This window comes from Engystomops pustulosus, chromosome 5, assembly GCF_040894005.1.
Source record: "Engystomops pustulosus chromosome 5, aEngPut4.maternal, whole genome shotgun sequence".
NCBI classification, from domain to species: domain Eukaryota; kingdom Metazoa; phylum Chordata; class Amphibia; order Anura; family Leptodactylidae; genus Engystomops; species Engystomops pustulosus.
In genome coordinates this window covers 92,459,476-92,481,038 of record NC_092415.1, presented here as the reverse complement: position 1 = coordinate 92,481,038, position 21,563 = coordinate 92,459,476, and the positions used below count along the sequence as shown (strand labels likewise).

Genomic DNA, 21,563 nt, shown 5'->3' with positions numbered 1-21,563 from the left:
AACCGCAGCCAAAATTTTTTGGTCTTTGTGACAATTGGATTTTAAAAATGTTAAGTTGTTATAAGAACCACCATTAACAATAAATCTTAATTGCAGACACCTTTGATAGCTGTTACATCTGTTTATTGTAGCCCAAGGCTAAAGTACAGTAAATTACCAACATCCAGAGGTCTGTTTGTAACTAGGGGTTGTCTGTAGATTGGGTGTTCCTAAATAGGGGAGCGTGTGTATTTTATTGATAATGATAAAATTGTTCATTTAAACACACTGGTATTTGGTGGGATCAGAAAAAGTATTGTATATAAAGTCTTAAGCTGAAGTCTCCTCCAAAAATACTAAAGCAATAAACACTCTACATATGTGGGTTCACCATAACTGTCAGTTTGTGGACTAAAGTTTACCAATTGGTTATGTAGTGCTATTATGGTAGAATCACATTATTGCTCTAAAAGGGGTTTTCCTATTATACTAGTGAAGCACACGAGCGGGTCATGAAAAAATATACAGCTATGCTTGTTCTGGCTCCATTTCCACAATGTGCTGCTGTACTGACACTTCGGGCTATTAGAATATGTCATGTATGTTGAGGTTTGCAGTGACGTTCTTGGTTCTACAACAGCTGGAGTCACTTATTGGCCTTGGCAGGCATGTGACCCCCGACATTGGCAACCCTGGAATGGCCACAGACAGGCTCACTATCCCCAAGTTGCGACAGGAAAGTTGTGAACCTATTTCTCTCTTTAAGCGATTTTCTGAGAATCTTGGCCAATTCTGTCGGAACAGGCCGCTATACTCTTGCTCCTCTTACCTCCTGCCAATTTGCCTTGCCTTGGGCACAGGTAGCAAAATAGCTGCAGAATTTAAACCAGTCTTTGTCCCGCAGGCATTGGAATGCAGCCAAAATAAGCGGGTTTTTTTTTTTTTTGGTTAAATCTTTTATTTTGAAACTATTGTCATATTGGGGTGAACTGCTTACATGCTATGTCACTATTATGTACAAAGTCCTGTTTGTAGTTGGTTGTGAAATCTGAGCAGTCCGTGGTCTCTGATTTAGGAACCGTCAACGATCGTGTGCCTCTGGCTAAACCTCTGAGTTGGGATCTCATGGTTCCAGCTCCTGACATCTGCTCCTTCTCCCTCACTGTCCACACATAAGTCTTTCTGGGTTTGGTACCCTACCAAACCTTTAGGGATACATTTTGCATGGACTGGTGTTGGTCTAGGTACTACCATGCTGTGCTTGGGGGAGACTTAATTAGAAGTGCCTTGGTCGTGCAGCACTGGGGACCTGGGTTCAAGTACCCGGGTCAACATCTGCAAAGAGTTTGTATGTTCTCTCCATGCTTGCGTGGGTTTGCTCCGGTTTCCTCCCTCACTCCAAAACAAACTGGTAGGTTGATTAGATTGTGAGCCCCATGGGGACAGGGACTGATTTGGCAAGCTGTGCAGCGCTGTGTAATTTGTAGGCGCTATATAAATAAAGGAATTATTTTTATTATTGGTATAGACTATGCAATATCAATAATTTGTCAATAATACATAAATAAAAACCATTCCTTTGTTTCATTTAGGTGAATTGGTCTGATAAATCTAAAACATCTGTAACAAAGTCCTATCGGGAGCTGCTTGAATTTCTTCTAACGGTATAAAAATATTCCTTGTTAGAGATTCCTTATCCTCATTAATATCTCTATACAAACTGAAAGGTCAATGGAAAAAAGCTTTTAAATTGTACAGTGATATGTATAAGAACTGAAAAGTGATTGGTTTTTTTGGGGGGGTGAATCATTTTGAGGGGCTGGAGAATTTAGCATTGCTTTTGAAGCCCTTTCTTGGGCACTATAGAACATATAACCATGCTGTATTGCACATAGAACTATAAAGTGGTGTAATTTTTAAAACTGAGAATCTCCCCTTTCAAATGCATTAGAATGTGGGCCAAGGAACCAGACATATAAGCAGTTAAAGAACGCAATCTACAAACAAAAATATAATTCCCATTTTTTTGAGTACCATTCACCACCTTCAACCTCAACTTAAGCATCGTTCCAAAGTTTCTGGCATTATAAATAAAATATATATTATAATACATTATGCTAGCTGTAGCTCCTGGCTTAGTAAATAACTGCTCGTAGCTATAACAAAATAGAATGGGTTAACCAAAATATATTTTATATGTACCGTATATTCCGGCGTATAAGACAACCTGGTGTATAAGACGACCCCCCTACTTTCCTGTTTAAAATATAGAGTTTAAGATATATTCGCCATATAAGACTACCCCTTTTCCAACGCATACAAAACACCTGTAAAAATTTAAAAAAAAAACTGATTTGAATTTAACATGGTCCTTTTTTTTAATTTAAATTCTTATGACATGCAGGTATATAGCAGGAAAACTGTCGCTCATAAACATAAGGCATACAACAATAACATTACCATCGTCCATTTTACTGTAAATGTTACCATACTGTACCTTAAATTTTTATTTTATTAAATATTCCATGCCATGTACTCAGAAGCGGGAAAAAAATTCCAAATGCAATGAAAATGGTGAAAAAACGCATTTGCGCCATTTTCTTGTGGGCTTGGATATTACGTCTTTCACTGAGCGCCCCAAATGACATGTCTATTTTATTCTTTGGGTTGGTACGATTACGTGGATACCAAATTTATAAAGGTTTTATAATGTTTTCATACATTTACAAAAATGAAAACCTCCTGTACAAAAATTATTTTGATTTTGCCAAATTCTGGCGCTAATAACTTTTTTATACTTTGGTGTACGGAGCTGTGGGTGGTGTCATTTTTTGCGAAATTTGATAATATTTTCAATGATATCATTTTTAGGACTGTACGACCTTTTGATCACTTTTTATAGATTTTTTTTTATATTTTTCAAAATGGCAAAAAAGTGCCATTTTCGACTTTGGGCACTATTTTCCGTTACGGGGTTAAACGCATTGAAAAAACGTTATCATATTTTGATAGATCGGGCATTTTCGGACGCATCGATACCTAATGTGTTTATGATTTTTACTGTTTATTTATATTTATGTCAGTTCTAGGGAAAGGGGGGTGATTTGAAATTTTAGGTTTTTTTATTATTATTTTTTTAAACTTTTTTTTATTTTTATTTATACTATTTTTCAGACTCCCTAGGGTACTTTAACCCTAGGTTGTCTGATCGATCCTACCATATACTGCCATACTACAGTATGGCAGTATATGGGGATTTTCCTCATTCATTACAATGTGCTATCAGCACATTGTAATGAAGGGGTTAAAACGAAATAGCCTGGGGTCTTCGGAAGACCCGAGGCTACCATGGAGACGGATCGCCGCCCCCGATGACGTCACGGGGAGCGGCGATCCCAGGTAAGATAGCGGCGCCCATGCGCCGCTATCTCTTTGAGGCTGCCGGCAGCCCACGCTGTGAGAACACCCGCGATCGGTGCTTGCAGTGTTACCAGTAAGCCTTTGCTGCCCGTGAGCCCTCTCCTTGCACCGGGACCCGACATGGCGGGCGGTCGGGATTACCGGCGTATAAGACGACCCCAGAGAAGACAGAAGATTTTTCTGTCTTCAAAAGTGGCTTTTGGAAAGTGTGGGGTGAAGATTTTGGCTCAAAACTGAGTCTATGATGTTCCCTGAGGCGCAGAGAGTGGCTGTGCAAAATTTAGTGATTGTAAATGGGACGGTGCAGATTCCTTTAGCGGATACACACACACTCATCTTTATATATTATATTCTAAATATATTAAAAACCTTTTTTTGGGGGGGGGATTTCTGCATCAGGATGCAAAGTGGATTCAGTCAGTAATATTTTTTTTATAAGACATGAATAAGATGGTAGATTTCCTTTAATTTTAGAACATGCCGTTTATTGCAATACTTTCCATTATGTTAATAAACCTTTTCTGTTGTTTTAGCTTCCAAAGGAGGTCTCTAATCGTCATCTTGATAAAACCATCATAGAAGCCTTACAGCTAGGGAAAAAGAGGGAAGAGGTTCGCTATTGTGACTTGGAGCCCATTGTAAAGTAAGTTGTTAATTCTTATTTCAAATTTAACTATTTGGTGTGAGATGACCTAATTATTATGTACTGTTGTACATTAGTGTGATTCAAGTGTCTTTTAGACCCAGCTTGGGTTGCTCTGGATGACGGCAAGAAGTTAAAGGGGTTTTCCCATGAAGAAAAGTTAGGCCATATCCCATGGATATGGCCTGACTTGCTATCAGTGTGGGTCTCAGCAGACAGATCACGAAAACTAGGGGTCCATAGGACCACTCACCGCTCCCTCAGACTAATGGAGCAGTCGGCCGTGCATGACCGTTCTGCTCCATTAATCTCTTTGGAGCTGACATAAATTGTCGAGCGCCGCTTTCTCTGTTCAGCGCAGACACGGCATAGACAAGACTGTGTAAAACAGTCGGTCTCAAGCTGCAGATCACACTTGTATATTCTCTGCAAATGGACAGTTGTTTTCAGCATTTTTGTAATTTTCAACTTTTGTTTCTTTAAGGCAAATCTTTTCATCTCCATCCCAGGCTCTTCTTCAAAATCAAAAGGTCTACAACTTCTTCCAGAATACAGAGGCAGAAGTCACTCACTCCAGCTGTAAGCGAATACTATAAACTGAAAATGCTTTGGCTTGCTATATATATGCATGCTGTCAATCCTGAGACACGTCTGCGTGGTACCATTTTAGAAAAGATGACAATTACCCTGAATATTTGAAATGTAGTCTGGCTTCCAGTAATGCCTTTTGAGATGAATCCCATAGATACATCTGATTTAAAGTAAAATGTGTTTAAAAAAAGTTCTCAGCAGTCTTATAGTTTTTTATTTTACAGTTTCATTGCCTGTTTAGGTTTAATCAAGAACGTTATTGAAAATAGAATAACGAAACAAACATTTATAGCAGAAAATTAAGGCTGGACTCTCTAGGACTATAGGTTGTCTAGGATGTATATACTCAGATCTACGATACAATGTATTAGACCTCTTAAATGAGAATTGAATTCAAGTCCGTGACCAACACAACATCTTAGTAGTAAATTTGAAGAGAGAGAACCACACACATAGGAGGGGACAGAGAAGGGAAGGAAAACACAAAAAAGAGGAGTGGGGGGGATTTGGGTTACGCACATGAACTTAGCGGGCGAGCAAGTCCTGCAATCCTTGGGAGCTCTGGAAAGTTTCCCATGGAATCCAGGCGGTAGAAGTCTTACCCTGATCTGCAGTCAATCATTGCTTGTTTAATGCTGAATTTTTCCTATTCTGTTGGAGCACAACTAAGAAATCCTTAATTAATAATCCAAATTATTGTGGGGGAAAACAGATTTTTATATTGGAAAGCTATAAAAGAACATTCTCTCTATTAAGGAGTGATGTTACCTGTAAAAATATAGTTCTGGTGTTTCTTAAAACTAGGTTCTGTGATTACTTTTTGACAATGATTTCTAAATACTGTCACTGTGTAAGTTATTTTGTAACTTCTTCATCAGGTCAGTTACAGTCTTGTTCTAAGTTTTGTAAGGGCCAAGAAGACAGCTCGGAGGCCTCAAGTCAAGAGGAAGGTGAGTAAAATGAAGGTGCCGAAATAACTTTGCTTCTGGTTTGTCTAATTGAAAAAAAAAAAACACTTGACTTTACACATGACAAATGCTGTGCACAGAGTGATAAAATATTAACATTTATCCATTTATATCTCTGTTCTTTCCATGTTGTGGAGGTGGGCCTATCAGTGATGGATGGATGATCTGTGTGTAAAAAAAAAAAAAAAAAAAAAAAAATATATATATATATATATATATATATATATATATATATATATATATATATATATATATATATATATATATATATATATATATACAATATATACTCGTGTACAAGCCGAGTCAACTAAAAAAAAAAAATTATAATACTCACCCTCCGGTGTCCGGATCCTCCGGTGTCCGGCAGTCGCGTCCATGCGATCTGCCGGCAGGCGCACACTATGATGCGGCGCTGACGCATCATAGTGTGCGCCTGCCGGCAGATCGCATGGACGCGACTGCCGGCTAGCGAAGTAAGCAAAGAGACTGGGAGCCGCTAGTGAAGAAAGAGAGGAGCTGCCGCCGCGAGGACAGGTAGGCACTGCCGAGGACGGGGAGCCGTGCCGAGCATCAAAGGTGAGTATCGTCGGAGGTTGAGTATTAAGTTTGTTTTTTTTTATTCGCTTGGCATACTGGGGGCAGGCTGTCTGTATACTACATGGGGGCAAGCTGGCTGTATACTACATGGGGGCAAGCTGGCTGTATACTACATGGGGGCAAGCTGGCTGTATACGACACGGGGGCAGGCCCGCTGTATACGACACGGGGGCAGGCCCGCTGTATACGACACGGGGGCAGGCCCGCTGTATACGACACGGGGGCAGGCCCGCTGTATACGACACGGGGGCAGGCCCGCTGTATACGACACGGGGGCAGGCCCGCTGTATACGACACGGGGGCAGGCCCGCTGTATACGACACGGGGGCAGGCCCGCTGTATACGACACGGGGGCAGGCCCGCTGTATACGACACGGGGGCAGGCCCGCTGTATACGACACGGGGGCAGGCCCGCTGTATACGACACGGGGGCAGGCCCGCTGTATACGACACGGGGGCAGGCCCGCTGTATACGACACGGGGGCAGGCCCGCTGTATACGACACGGGGGCAGGCCCGCTGTATACGAGCAGGCCCGCTGTATACGACACGGGGGCAGGCCCGCTGTATACGACACGGGGGCAGGCCCGCTGTATACGACACGGGGGCAGGCCCGCTGTATACGACACGGGGGCAGGCCCGCTGTATACGACACGGGGGCAGGCCCGCTGTATACGACACCCTCGCTTTATACTCGAGTCAATAGGTTTTTCCAGTTTTTGGTGGTAAAATTAGGGGTCTCGGCTTATACTCGGGTCGGCTTATACTCTAGTATATACGGTATCTCTATATCTCCTAGGCATATGCCGTAATAGTCTAGAGCAGACTTTAAAAAGAAGTACTGGTGACAATAAGGACACTATACTTGGTGAGCCAGATCATAATGTTTACTGGAAATTAATCAGTCTGATGGGTGGAAATTCAACCTTGAACAGTTCTTACATCAAGCCAGGGAAGAAATAGTAGCTCACTTTAACTGTCCCAGACCCAATTCTATTAATCGGATTATTGAAAAGATGGATGATAATATTAGGTTCTGGGGAGGGATGTTTCTGCAGGTTCAGTATCTTGTTTTTGTTCAAGCATCTACTACTTTGTGTGTGCTACCTGTGACATGCACTGTGCCACTGCGGTAGTGTCTTGTACATAGCAGTATGTCATGTTTCATCGAAAATTGTTTTTAATTAAAAATGTGAGAATGATTTCCTCAAAACATATTATAATATATAGGTGTAGGTAGTTGTGACTCCTTTCCAATAAAGACTTTGACCTTACATAAACATTATAGAACGTGTGTTCCAGTAAGTGCAGCGTCACATTACATTGGTATTATACCTTCCATATATGACTACATAGGTTGTCTGAAACTTTTTATAACAAGATTTTTTATTTTTTTTGCCTAAATGCCTTAATATATATATATTTTTTCCCCTGGTAGATATTGCGCACCATACGTCCGTTCATAAGAAATCTGCTGGGAAGTGTTCGGTCACAAAGTGAGTTCTAGCCTCAGAGGATCTCAACCTATACATAATGTTGAACTGTGTTTTTGAAGTGCAATTAGTACAGCGGGAAACAAGCCCTCATACAGCTCTTTTAAAAGACATCTACCACCAGGATGAAGGATTGTAAACCAAGCCACTGACATACTGGTGTGTTCCCCCTCTGGCAGGATCTACTCTTCAAGCTTCCTATGCTCTTGTTTTAGGGGGAAAAAAAGGCTTAAATTATGCAAATGAGCCTGAGGGGCACCAGGCTACATCAACTCCTATGGAGCCCAGAGCCCCTCAGGCTCGTTTGCATAATTTCCAAAGCCCTTTTATTGTAAAAATCATAGCATGATAAGCAAAAAGAAAAGTGTATCCTGCAATAGTAGGCACATACCAGTATGTCAGTGTGCATGGTTTACAATCCTTTATCCTGGTGGTAGATGTCCTTTAAAAGTAAAAACATAATACTTATGGCTTTGTAATGTGCAAAAAAAAATGGAAATGCATATTTGTTTTATTTTTAGGAGCTGTGTGGGGACTTGGTTTTTATTTTGTACAAATAGTACTTTGTAGTGACATTGTTTATTATTCCGTGCCGTGTATTTGGAAGCGGGGAAAACTCCAAATAAGATGAAATTGGTGAAAAGTCTTTGCTTTTTTTTTTTTTTAATGGCTTTCATTGTGCGCCCTAAATTACATGTCTCCTTTATTCTTGGGGTCTGTACGATCACTGGGATACAAAATTTCTACAGGTTATAATGTGATTTGATACATTTAAAAGAAAATTTTAAAGCCTTCTGTAGGAAACAAAAATTCTTAATTTCGACATCTTTTGACTCTAATAATTCCTTTAAAAAGATAAACATTTGCTTACTTCTGCAACTCCTCCCAGTGTCCTGCGCTGCAGTCTCCCCGGCCCACCCGTTGCCGTATGCAGCAATGTATCAGGCGCAGAAAAATGGAACTGGTGGGTGGCCACCTCACCCGGCTGGAAGCTGAACTCAGCACAGCTTCTGTGCCCCTGTAAACAAACAGGGGTACGGCTGGGATGAGACTGCAGCGCAAGAGGGACCGTGGAGGTAAGTACAACTTTTTTTTTTTTTTTTAAGCAACCCCATCCTGGCCACTTTATTTTTTTTATTTATTTTAGGTCTCAGATAACCTCTTTAAACTTTTGTCACCGACTCTTGTTTTCAGCTTAATGACCAGACTTGATTTTTAGAATCTGACATGTCAGATAATTGGTTAAACTTTTGAATGCTTTAACACAGTGATGGCTAACCTATGGCACTGGTGCCAGAGATGGCACTCGGAGCCCTTTCTGTGGGCACTCAGGCCATCACCAGGGATGACTCCAGGCATCTTCCTGAAGTCCCAGGCAGCCCAGGACTTGCTATGCACAGAGCTATTTTAAAGTGACAGCTCTACCTGGGACTATTTTCTGCTTTATTGGTGTCCTCAGGGGCTGATATCAATGAAAACTGTGACAGAGAAGGGAGTATAAATCACAAATTAAATTTCTGTCTTGGCACTTTGCGATAAATAAGCGGGTCTTTGTTGTAGTTTGGGCACTCGGTCTCTAAAAGGTTCGCCATCACTGCTTTAACATATCCAGGTGATTTTGAGATTGTTTTGTTTTCTTCTGACACATTGTACTTCATGTTGTAAAATTTAAGTGATAAGTTTTGGGTTTCGTTGTGAAAAAAAAAGACATTTGGCAAAAGTTTGTAAAAATTCTCCATTTTCAAAGTTTGAAATGTTCTGCTTTCTAGGCAGATGGTTAACCACCCAAAAAGCTAGATGATATTTTGATGATATTTTATGCGCTCTGTCATTTTCCTAGGATGTTATGAGGCTTAAAACTTTTGGTGTAATCTTTCTAATTTTCTTAAAAATAGCCAAAACTCACATTTTGAGGGACAACTCAGCTTTCAAGTGACTTTGAAAGGCCTAAATAATAGTAAAACTCCATAAATTACCCCACTATAGAAACTACACACATCAATTTATGTAAAACAAATTCTATTAAGTCTATTAATCCTTTAAGTGTTTCACATGGATTAAAACAATATTGAAGTGTGATTTAGAAACTTTGTCATTTTTGGCCTAAATGAATCTATTTTCCAAAACATTAATAAAATGATGCCCAATTTCTCACTAGTGTACTCATACCCCATATGTGGTGGTAAACTGCTGTATGGTCACACAGTTGGGTGTAAAATGAAAGCAGCGCCATTCAGAGCAGATTTGTATGGTCACAATGTATAACATTGGGGGGTGATACAATGTATAGATGCATTTTGGGGGTTTATCGCTTATTAATGAGGTTTTATTAAGTATTTCAAGGAGGGCACAAACAAAATCATCATTTTTTGTAAGAGTGAACCAGAGAATACTGATATAATATTATGTTATGACGAGCTAGAAAAAAAAAAGTGCTAGAAATCACTTTTTTTTTTCCCCACTCGTCATAACATAAAAATATTTTATCAGTATTCTCTGGTTCACTACGATTACATTGATACTTCATTTATATTGTTGTTCTTATCTTTGCTCAACTATACTGAGCAAAACCAATATTGGCGAAAATCACTTCTTTTTGTTTTTATATACTTTATTTGGATTTGATGTATCCGATCCTGGGTGTTAGTGTCTTGTCTGAGCTGTGATGACCCAGGCAGACTCCGGCACTTACAGGACCCGATATACCACAATCTTCTGATGCGCCAACTTAGAAAGGTACTCAAAGAAAAAGTGTGCTACTGAGGACCAAAACATAAAGCAAAATAATTTTTATTTAAACAATTCATGAAATGCACAACTCCACATAGATTAAATCCAATTAAAAATATCACAAAGAACACAGGGTAGAGGGAGTGCAGTGACCCAAATCTCTCCACCTCCCCTAACCACAAGTATGCTGACCCGTCAGTCAGACCTAAATATCAAGGTGAAATACCCGGGTTACAACCTGTGTGTGGCAAAAATACAATACAATAAACATGCAATAGGTCAACATCTGTATCAAAGATATGAAAAAATATATGGAACCTTTCCTGCCAAAGTGCCCAATGCTTCTAGTAAACAGTAAACTCATGCAGGTTATTGTGCAAGTGCTAAATGCCACTACCTATCACCCTGCAACTGAAGCAGACTGGGCCCACCTGGGCAAGGCCAAACACCCAGGAGATAACACAGGAGGACCAAGGCCACAACACACACAGCACATGAAATTACGGTAGGGGTGGAAGGCTCCCCACGCGTATCGTTGCTAATCGGCGACTTCCTCAGGGGTATGTACAAAGCTTATAAAGGTGGCGTGTCAGAAGTAGTACCCTTAATGGCTGCCGTAAAAACATGATATGGCAGTCATTAAGGGGTTAAAAACACTCCCATGTGTTTTGTTTTTTTTTCCCCCCCCTCCTACCAACATATGTAAATAGATGAAAATTAGAAAGAAGAATGCTTTAGATACATGCTACAGAAGGGTGGTGTTCACGGACCCTCGCAGACCTCTCTGGGCACACAAGCATTTACCACAGTACAGAGTTTGCCAGACGGGAGCGCCTCCTAGGCGCCCCGGATATGTGGTTTTCGGCACTATTTTAAAGCGAAGCATCCTGGGCTACCTGTAAAGGCAGGAAGAGTCAGCAGTTTTGGGTAGAGCATGTCTTATATTTCGCGGTGTTCTAGCACTTCACCCCTCAACTCTCCTGCATGCAGCATACATTTGTCTGAATTAAGCTATAAACCGAATTTCTCCTATGCACTATAGTGATGTCCTCTGGGAGCAATTAGCTACTGCTTAAAGGACACCTGTCATCAGGTCTCTATCACTATTTCTGTCACCTCTACCTGTTGGAGCAGCTCACAAGGATCCCATCCCAACCTTTATCTAGTTATTTCATACATTAATCATTGTAAAATCATCTTTTCTTATGTAAATGAGGCTGGTCACATGGTCAGGGGCAGTGATGTCACCCCTGTTCCCCCTTCCCTCTCCTCCCCCTGCTCATGTCGGTGTAATGTATAGTAAAGCATGGCTAGTGTGTGTTCTGCATCTGCTGACATGCTGCATCCTCCTAATACATATGTGAGAGACACAGACATCAGCTACACAAGTACCTGACATGTTCTGCTATAACATGGCTGCCTGGAGCTGTTGTTTCTCTCCTGTACACACACAGACTGCAGGGGGTGCCAGCACCAGGAAGCACATCATTATACAGCCTCACATCATTATACAGGTTGTCAGTCAAGCACTGGGGGTGTGGCTGTGCCTCCCACTCATGAATAAGCTGGACAGCTTGAATATGCTAATGACTCATTGGACATTTCACAGGTCATTTGCATACAGCTTTAGGACCTCATTGCTTAGGTGTACAGGCATGTAGAGGGACAATGAAGGGATAGAGGCAATGCTTTCTAATGACAGTTTATGAAAATATATTTAGTTTTGGGGGGTTATTTTGTCTGACGGGTTCTCTTTAAATTGTTGTGTGGGCACTTTGTGAAAAAGTAGGTTTTGGTTATAGTTTAGGTACCCGGTCTCTAAAAGTCTCACCAGCGCTGGCAAAACAGCACTGTGTAGTGTTATGACCAATTGTTTCTCAGTGTAATGATTGTCTTTTTTTTTTTTTTTCTCATCAGTTTTATCGCAACAAAAAGCTCTCCTTGTGATGGGACTCTTATGCCACATGGTGAACATAATGGAAAGGACTGGAGTAAGAATAACTGTACACCTGAGCATTATTTAAGCAAGGGATGCCAGGTGAGAACATGCTGTAACACTGAACTGTAGCTGAAATGTGACCACAAGTTTTCAGTTGTCTTGTTACTCGCCCTGAGAATGTGATCTACCCAAGATGGCATTATCAGGGTATATAACTTCTGACTTTTCATGGATCTTTGCCTTGAGTCTTTTACATACTTGTTCCATTAGATCATTTTCCTGTTTAACTTTGATTTCAATCATTTTTTGGGTTAATGTTGCACATGGTCACTCTGAGATTTATGAAGGCTCATGAAGGCTTTATGCAGCCAACGCTGTTCCAGTGCCTGTTGTGCACCAGGTTCTCTTATGTTGACTAGTGGTGCTTTTCCTGTACTTGCTTATACCATTCAGTCTGCATTTCCCAGACTGACAGTCTCTTAAAGCATAAACTGCATCAATTCTCACCCTTCGAAAAGTGCAGTAGCACTTGTGTTCCAGACATCAGTGCATCATAAGCAACATTCCCCCAATGATCACTCATACCCCCAATGATCAGATATTGATATAGTTAAATTTTTTTAAATTCAAAATTCCACAAGCCATATAGTTATGTTAAAATTTGTTTTTATACAACAGCGTCCATTGGATAAACGGAGTTTACATCCAGTAGGACGGGAGTCTTCAGAAAGGTAAGAGGTATTTATTTTGTTAGATAATGGGCATGGCTTACACAATGTCCATTGACCGAATGCCAAATGAAGTTTAAAAACTTACATGGAAGTGTCTAAAGATGCTCCAGAAATATGCAACCAATTTGATAAATCCCTATCTTATGTTGTAGTTTTTTGTTTCTTTTTTTTTTCAGCAGAAATGCACAGAAACCAAATGGTCGAACAATATACAAAGTAAACTGGGTAAAACCATCGCCAAAACCTTTGGCTGCGAAAGGTGACTATATTAAACTATGAATACTTGTCATCTGGTTTGTTTTATTGGATAAGGAAACTGTTTTTAAAACTGATCATTTTTACTCCGTATTAATTTCATTTATTGGGATCCAAGAGGTTGTACCATGTTGTGAATAGGATATACAAAATGAGTACCTTTGACTCCTGGCATCTCTGTATCTTCCGGTCAGCAGAGCCTGCTTGTGAAAATAATAATGTGTATGGTGTAGTCCCATGTACTGGCACACAAAATTTGGGGCATAGTGACCGAATGGCTTGGTGAATGTCCAGGTCAATTTTTGACATTCTGCTATACCTCTTTAAATAATGATATGTTTGGAAAAGCTTTACATATCATAACAATTTTTACTTGGATGACATGTAAGACTTTTACTTGATAAGAAAGATAGTTTTATTATGTATTTTTTTTCTTTCTACAATTTTCCAAAAATTGACTACAAGCGTAAAAAAATAAGCTTTTTTGTCATTTTTCCGATAAGTTTAAAAAAAAAATAATAATAATACCTTTTTACCAAATTATACAAAAAGAGTTCGATCCAGCCCAACATAAAAGAGCATCCATGGGTGTTCTTTGTCAAAAACAAACTTCCTTTATTTCATGAAAGACATCTTAAAACATGAGGAGACAGGTACCTTGGCTTATGCTTGAGTATTTGGAATTTTATTTCAAGCTTTCCCGTAGATTATGAAATATTAAGCCCTTTTACAGCTTTGTAAATTTAGAAAATAAAATTAGTTTTTGATAAGGGAATACAGAAAGGAAAAAGAGTTTCCATTGTTAAATCTGTAAATATATGTATTTCAGATTTTGATAATACCTATAGAAATGCCTCTTTGACGTTACTTTAAATAATTGAAAAAAGTGTTTCACTCATTCAATGCAGTTGTGCTCCTTTTAGAACAGACCATGCTTAAAGGAACAATATTCTGTCGTTTATTTTTAGATCCAACATTGGAAGTAGGGTCTGAGCATGAAACTTGTGGAGAAACCTCTTCGGAGAGTTACAGTTCCCCACCTAGTCCCCACCATAACAGAAGAGAGAGCTTTGAAAGTGAAGAAGAGAAAGACAGAGGTTAGAACTTGATGGGGTTAACTTTTGTGATACAACAGTACTTTCAAGGGATTTCATGGTTTTTTTTTTTTTGGTTTTTTTGTTATTTGGTGCCCAAACACTGATAAGTACAGTGTATTTACCTAATTTTCACAATCCATTGCAGCATAGTTCCTGGTCACTGTTATACTGCAACGAGCAGGTGTCGTACACAGACCGAGCAGCTGTATACATATACCTTGTATATGCCACCTGACCGCTCAGCTGCCGATTGACTGAAACAATCACATGCTTGTCACAACAAAACAGAGACCAGGGACTGTGTATGATGTGTGGTGCTGGATAAGTGCACTTTATAATGTTATTTTGCATTGTTGGGAAGTGGAATTAATAAATTATTTATCTCTGTCCCACAATGTACTATTACGTCACATGTCTGCTGCGGGTTTATGGAGAGGTCTCGCGGGGGAAAGATTTGAAATTGTAAAATCCAAGCCCACAAGAAAATGGTTTAAATGCATTTTTTCACCTTTTTCACCACAGTGAAAGTAGGGAGACCAAACCGCAAATAACATACCCTCATACAACACTGGAAATAGAAAACTGGAAATGCTGCATGCTTGAAAGTTTCACAAAATGATGCTTGCTACAGAATACACTTTTTCTGTTTACTTTTTAGTTTCAAAAGCATACATGTTATGTTGTGTAGCAGTATCTATTGATGGCAACATTGTCCTTGGCACAATAAAGCTGACATAATATCTCAGGCCTTAAAGTGTAACTGTCCATTTATCTCATGCACACAGGCTGCAGGGGACTTGGTAGCCAGAACCTAATGTTGGCTCCGTTTTGTGCTTGCTGGTGACCACACCCCCTGTGTATGAGATCTCCTATACACATGACTGATAGTCTGTATAATGATGTGAGACTCCTGGTACTGGCTCCTCTATGTACTTCCTGGTTCTGGCTGCCACAACCCCTGCAGCCTGTGTATATCGGAGATACTCCGATACAAGACTGACAGCCTGTATAATTATGTGACACTCCTGGTACTGGCCCCTCTATGTGCTTCCTGGTGCTGGCAGCCACGTACCCTGCAGCCTGTGTGTATGAGATACACATGACTAACTGCCTATATATCTGAGTATCAATCTGACACTCCTGGTACTGGCTCCTCTATGTGCTTTCTGGTGCTGGTGGGTGCCCTTCAACCTATGTTCATACCTACTGTATGGTATGGGTAGCATAACTGTAGTCTGGCCATATTTAATTTTATTTATTTTTTTTTAATTCTGTTCCTGAACTTTTTTCTTTTTTGCCTTTTCTGTCCCAAATTGTTGAGCCATACTCCTTTTAGTCCTGCTTTATTGATTATAGAAGGTGGTCCAGCATAAGCTTTGCCATATGGGCACTTTAGATAGTAAATAGCATTTTTAGAATTACCAGATAACTCGAGTTTTACAGGAAAAAAAAATGTGCTGAAAAACACTAACTCTGCTTACACTTGAGTCTATGGAAATAAAAAAACCGGTACTCGCACGCTGCGTCACACACACACATATACATACATACACACACACGCCACACACTATGATGTCAGCTAGCGATCGGAATAAGCGATCGCATAGCCCGTGCACCCTAAGCGGAGCTGAAGACAGAAGAGGACCTGCGTGGGACTGAGCAGGGGCAGGGGACTACTGGCTATATACAAGGGGCAGGGGACTACTGGGCTATGTACAAGGGGGCAGGGGACTACTGGGCTATGTACAAGGGAGCAGGGGACTACTGGGCTATGTACAAGGGGGCAGGGGACTACTGGGCTATGTACAAGGGGGCAGGGGACTACTGGGCTATGTACAAGGGGGCAGGGGACTACTGGGCTATGTACAAGGGGGCAGGGGACTACTGGGCTATGTACAAGGGGGCAGGGGACTACTGGGCTATGTACAAGGGGGCAGGGGACTACTGGGCTATGTACAAGGGGGCAGGGGACTACTGGGCTATGTACAAGGGGGCAGGGGACTACTGGGCTATGTACAAGGGGGCAGGGGACTACTGGGCTATGTACAGGGGGGGGGGGCGGGACCAATGCATTTCCCACCCTATGTTTATACTAGAGTCAATAGGTCTTCCCAGTTTTTGTGTTAAAATTAGGTACCACGGCTTATACCCGAGTACATACGGTACATGTTTTGTTTTGTAGCTCGTTATATTTAATGTTACTGACTGTTCAACACCTGCAACTTGTGATTAATATCCTTTAAAAGGTCAACAAATTCCTCTATTTCTTTGCATTCAGGAAAAATTATTCCAAAGTCAAATGCATACCTTTTATTATGAATGCATGCCTATTTTATTATGAATCATATTTTTATTATGTCAATATCATAAATGTAAATGCATAGGAATCTGGTTAAAGGCAGCTTAATTATAATCGCATAGATCATAATACATTCTCCAAACAGTCAAAGATAGGTACAAGAGAGTTATAGCAACAAAACAGTACATGCAAATGTTAGTACATCAAGATGCCATAAAAACAAGTCAAACACTCTAAACAACCTATATAAATTTGATTTCTCCATGATATATTTCCGACTCTAAGAATAAAGGGCCTTGTCATATGGGGGTCTCAGTGAAAGCCATAAAAACCGAGCGCACAAGAATGTGTTGTTTTTTGTCACTTTCACTGATTTTGTATTTTTCCCAGCTTTCCAGTACACGGCATGGCATTTTGAATACTGACATTAGGAATTACAATTTGTTACACAAATATTTGTAGGTGGGGAGTGAAAAATAGAAACACACAAACAGAAAAGAGACAGGTGGTTGAGCTTCCAGCTTTTATTATGGTGTGTTTTCTTTTTGTTTTCACAGATACAGACAGTAACTCAGAGGACTCCACCAAACATGTTTCTGGTTTTACAAAATTTGGAGCAGTAAAAGCGTCCACTGCCAAAATGTCTGAGCACCTTAACAATGAAGACATTACTACTGAGACAGTGAACACTCCCAAGTTCCAACCTTTTCATCTTTTGCCTCCACTGCATTGTGTAATGCCAAGTGGTGCAGATAAATTGGAACTTCCGCCATCCATACCATCAGATGGGAAACCTCTTGGTTTGCTTGTTAGTCCAGTATCCATGTCCCCTGTAAGAGAAGTATTTCACCAGAATTCTCCTGGAGTTGCGGCTCCACCTGCAGCTTCTGTTAAAAGAGAGTCTGAAAAATGCATCGATTTGCTGACAACACCGATGCCAGTTCCTTCCACTTTTCTTCCTCAACACTGTCAACCTAGTAGCTCAGCTCTCCGTATCCCAGTACATAGGATGAAATTAACTACTCAGGGGCCAACCGAAAACTGTATAGTAAATGGATCAACGCAGACTAATCTAGCCTTAGGAACTGCCAATGCAGGTTTTCTATCACTTCACAGTCCAAGCGGGTTTACAGCGTCTCCTGTGACTGCTTCAGATCCACTAGCTAAACCCATTTCACAAATAGCAAATCTTAATCAGGTTGTGCCTCACATTGGTGGAAGTGTTGGACCAGTACCTGCTACTACAAACATGAAATTGGTTCTGCCAGCCACTAACTTGCCCACAGCACCTTCAACTGTTCCTTTTCCTATGTCTGCACCAACAATTGCAAGTGGCATGGTGCATTCACCAAGTACTAATGGTCTAAATGCTTCTGCAGCTGCTACACAGCCGGCTACTGCCAGTATAGGTCAGCTACAGTCTATCCCACCCAATGTTCCCACCCATAGCCCTGGACCAGCACCTAGTCCAAGTCCTGCGTTAACTCACAGTACTGCACAGAGTGATAGCACTTCCTTCATTAGTGCTGCTGTAGGCAATACTAGCACAAATGGGGCACTTCCGCCACCTCAACAAATGGGACAAGGAAGCTGTGGGTCCTGTGGACGTCGGTGCGCATGTGGAAACAGTGGAGGAGTTCCTTTTGGCAGTTTCTACTATCCTAACCCAATCACTGGGCAGATGTATTCCAGAGTTCCTCCCCTTTTTATTCCATCACTTTGCAATAACTCCTACCTCAGCCAAGCACACCAGAGCAATGGAACACAATTCCCTGTCTTCCTTCATCAGGCTCCTTACACGAATGGACTGATGCATGACCCAGTGCTCGGGGGCCAAGCCAACTATGGCATGCAACAGATGACAGGTTTTACTAGGCTGTACCCGATGTATCCAGCATCTAATGTTGTAGGCAACACCAATGGATCAGTGACCAAGAAAAATGGGAATGTGTCCTGCTATAACTGTGGGTTAAATGGTCATTATGCACAGGACTGTAAACAGCCGCCAATGGAGGCCAGTCAGCCAGGTAATCGTGATAGTTCCCAGAGGACATGTTTCTAACTTTTGTTTGTCTTCCTTTCCTGGCAGTGATTTAACCATGTGTTGGCGTGAATGTGTATTGCTGTCATATGTAACTGCCTGCAGTGTTGCGGATCTGTGTGGATCTTAAACACCATGGAAATGTTTTGTATTAATAGGGTTTGTATTTGTGCCTAATCATTGACAACTCTTGTGCCTCTGTAACCCCATCAGTGTCTGTTGTATGACATATGCAGTGTTGGAAATGGAGAGCTTGACATGGCAAAGTGTTTATCAGCTGGAAAGCTGTGTTTATGGAGCTGTAGTAATATCCTTTAGCACTATTCTGATGCTTGGGTTTTACATTACTAGAAAATGTGCCTTTATGTTGTGCTCATTTGTCCACTTTGTAAATTTTTTTTTTTTTTTTTTTTTAACTAAATTCTACTTTGCAAACATTGACTTAGCAGTTTTTTTTCCTGTTTTAGGCACTTTCAGGCTGAGGTATCTCTCTAATCCTTCTAATGATTCTTTGGATTCAACAGACTGACACCAGTCCACCCAAATAAATGACAAACTAAAAAGTCTAAAAAAAATTAAAAAAAAACACAAAAAATAAACGACTACTCCAAGTCTACGTGTAATGCTATGGTACAGACGCTTGGCTTTGTCATCCTTGCTTCTCCATGATGATAGAGCTATTGCTGGCCACGAACTGTGAACCCTGAACTGAAAGACATGAAGGAGCCCTGATTGGGAGGGGCTTCATTACATGGCCTGGCTGAGCATTTCTACAGGATCTTGCCCAGGAGACGAGGAGCATTCTTCATCCATTGTACACTATAAATGACCCTGAGGACATGAAAGCATTGCCTTGCTTTTATCTATCTGGTGTACCTGAAGACATTTTGTAGTTTTCAACTCCTAAGAATATGTGCTCAGCAAACTCAACGGTTCTTTCTGATACTATCTGAAGTCAGATAGGAGTATGTTTCATAATGTCACATACAGGGAGGGTGTCGTCTGTGTGTAAATGTGTGTTTGGTGGAAAAAGGCCTGTATAACAAAAGCACTAGTCCTCCAAGTCGAGGCGACTTATTATTGTGTGCTTCTAATAGGAGGCTGTGATGTATGACTTGGAAGATATCGCGCAACTCTTTTCCCAGTAGATATTTGATGCAGAATTCCTCTCTGCCTCCACAATGCCGTTCATTACCAGTCAGTTGTCAGCGATGTTTCTATAATATTATTTTTGTCTAGGAAATAACCTATGCTTTTAGGTTTTCATGTCAGCTAGTCTGACTGGTCGTGAATGTATGATAAGCCTCCACAGTAAGGGTTTTATGTGGGCAGAGCATTAAAGGGCTATTCCCATTTCAGGATTTCATTTGAAATCATAGCAATTCTTATAGCAATCGACCCCTGTCAATAAGGTTTACCCATTCCTTTTACACTTGGGATGTTGTGTTTGCACTATTATCTTTGGTAACAGTCGCTGCTTTGCTTGTACAGCTCAATGCAGCCAGTACACACTGAGGATGTCTGGGAACTCCTGAGCGCACATGTGCGTTAGTGCACTTCACTGCTACGGTCCTTTTCACTGTCCTAGGCCAATTAATGTAGCAGTATAGAGAGCAGATCTGTGGGGACGTATTTTCTATGGCCCTGTGCATGAGCTACGCATGGGCTGAGGAATATAAGATAGAGCAGGTGTACAGGTAGCCTTCAAGCTAGTGGTGCTATGAGGCCACTACAGTGACATCTGAAGCAATCTGAGGAATGAGTATTGACCAAACTTGGTCCATGATGGATTAGCTGTGAGATGGGAATATTCCATTGATGTTTTTTGAAGTCACATACCCAGGTATTATGTTTTCACGCTCAGGATTTATAACAGTATTTAATTCCTAAAGCCTTTGCTGTGTACTTTTGAGGAATAGCTTTTGCTCCTTAAAAAAAATGCTATTAATTTTTTTTCCAGTTCTACCACTAAGTGTGACGCATAATGTGAAAGTGTAAAAATTGTATTAATGTCTGAAGACTAATGCTGCTGTTTTGCAGTTTATACTGTACCCTAAATTCCTTGATGGCATGTGCACTACAGTCCCTGCTCCCCCAGGTAAAGGTTATACCTTTGTGCACTGAGGTTACCTGGGAGTTGTGGACATGTTGTAAGCAGCAGTCATTTACCAGCATTTTCTTTAGTTTTGCATTCCTCATTTCCATTTTATGGGAGGATATATTTTCGGATGCCTTTTACATTGGCAATTATGTATTTACAAGCTGGGCTATACCTGCCGTGAAACTATATGTAAATCTACATATATGGTGTAACAGACCATAGGATAGGAAAACCAATGTCGCTTGCACACAAGTTGCAATACTTGAAAAAAAGTAGGTCTTGACGTAAAATGTGTTTTGTCCTCCCAGGTTAATGTGTGTGGTTCTCTTTTTTTTTTTTTTTTTTTAATAATAAAGCGTCAAAAGATGGTGACTGAGAATGCTATTTTGTTTCTAGTTATATAAAGCTTTAATTTAAGAGGAAGTATCTTATATTTTATTTCAAATTCTACATATTTTTGGATATGATTGAACAAAATGAAGGTAGTACAAAGAAAATAAGGAAGAGTGGCAAGATAAGAGGTTGTGACCATACTGTACTGTAAGAGCAAGACATTACCTTGTTTTTTGTATGTTTACCATATTCTTTGATATTTGAACTGTTAAGTACTGGAAAGGTCACTTATATTTCTAGAAAATATTTTGAATTTTATGCAATTAACAGCAATAAAAAAAAAA

The 21,563-nt window shown here is 40.5% G+C and overlaps 1 protein-coding gene across 3 annotated transcripts in view; it reads left to right on the top strand.

Moving 5' to 3' along the window:
- The window catches only part of ZCCHC2 (zinc finger CCHC-type containing 2), a 39,238-nt gene extending 18,012 nt beyond the window's left edge, over positions 1-21,226 (top strand). Inside the window, exons 4-14 of one of the 3 annotated variants that reach the window (XM_072152699.1) lie at positions 1,572-1,643; positions 3,933-4,042; positions 4,527-4,621; positions 5,512-5,583; positions 7,639-7,696; positions 12,341-12,461; positions 13,041-13,093; positions 13,270-13,352; positions 14,317-14,445; positions 17,302-18,771; positions 19,253-21,226. In XM_072152699.1, the coding sequence (XP_072008800.1) occupies positions 1,572-1,643; positions 3,933-4,042; positions 4,527-4,621; positions 5,512-5,583; positions 7,639-7,696; positions 12,341-12,461; positions 13,041-13,093; positions 13,270-13,352; positions 14,317-14,445; positions 17,302-18,771; positions 19,253-19,314 (2,325 nt within the window). In that variant the 3' untranslated portion in view covers positions 19,315-21,226. The remainder of the gene's footprint in view (positions 1-1,571; positions 1,644-3,932; positions 4,043-4,526; positions 4,622-5,511; positions 5,584-7,638; positions 7,697-12,340; positions 12,462-13,040; positions 13,094-13,269; positions 13,353-14,316; positions 14,446-17,301; positions 18,772-19,252) is intronic. The other 2 variants (XM_072152700.1, XM_072152701.1) reach the window with 2 other exon arrangements.
- The last annotated feature ends 337 nt before the right edge of the window (positions 21,227-21,563 follow it).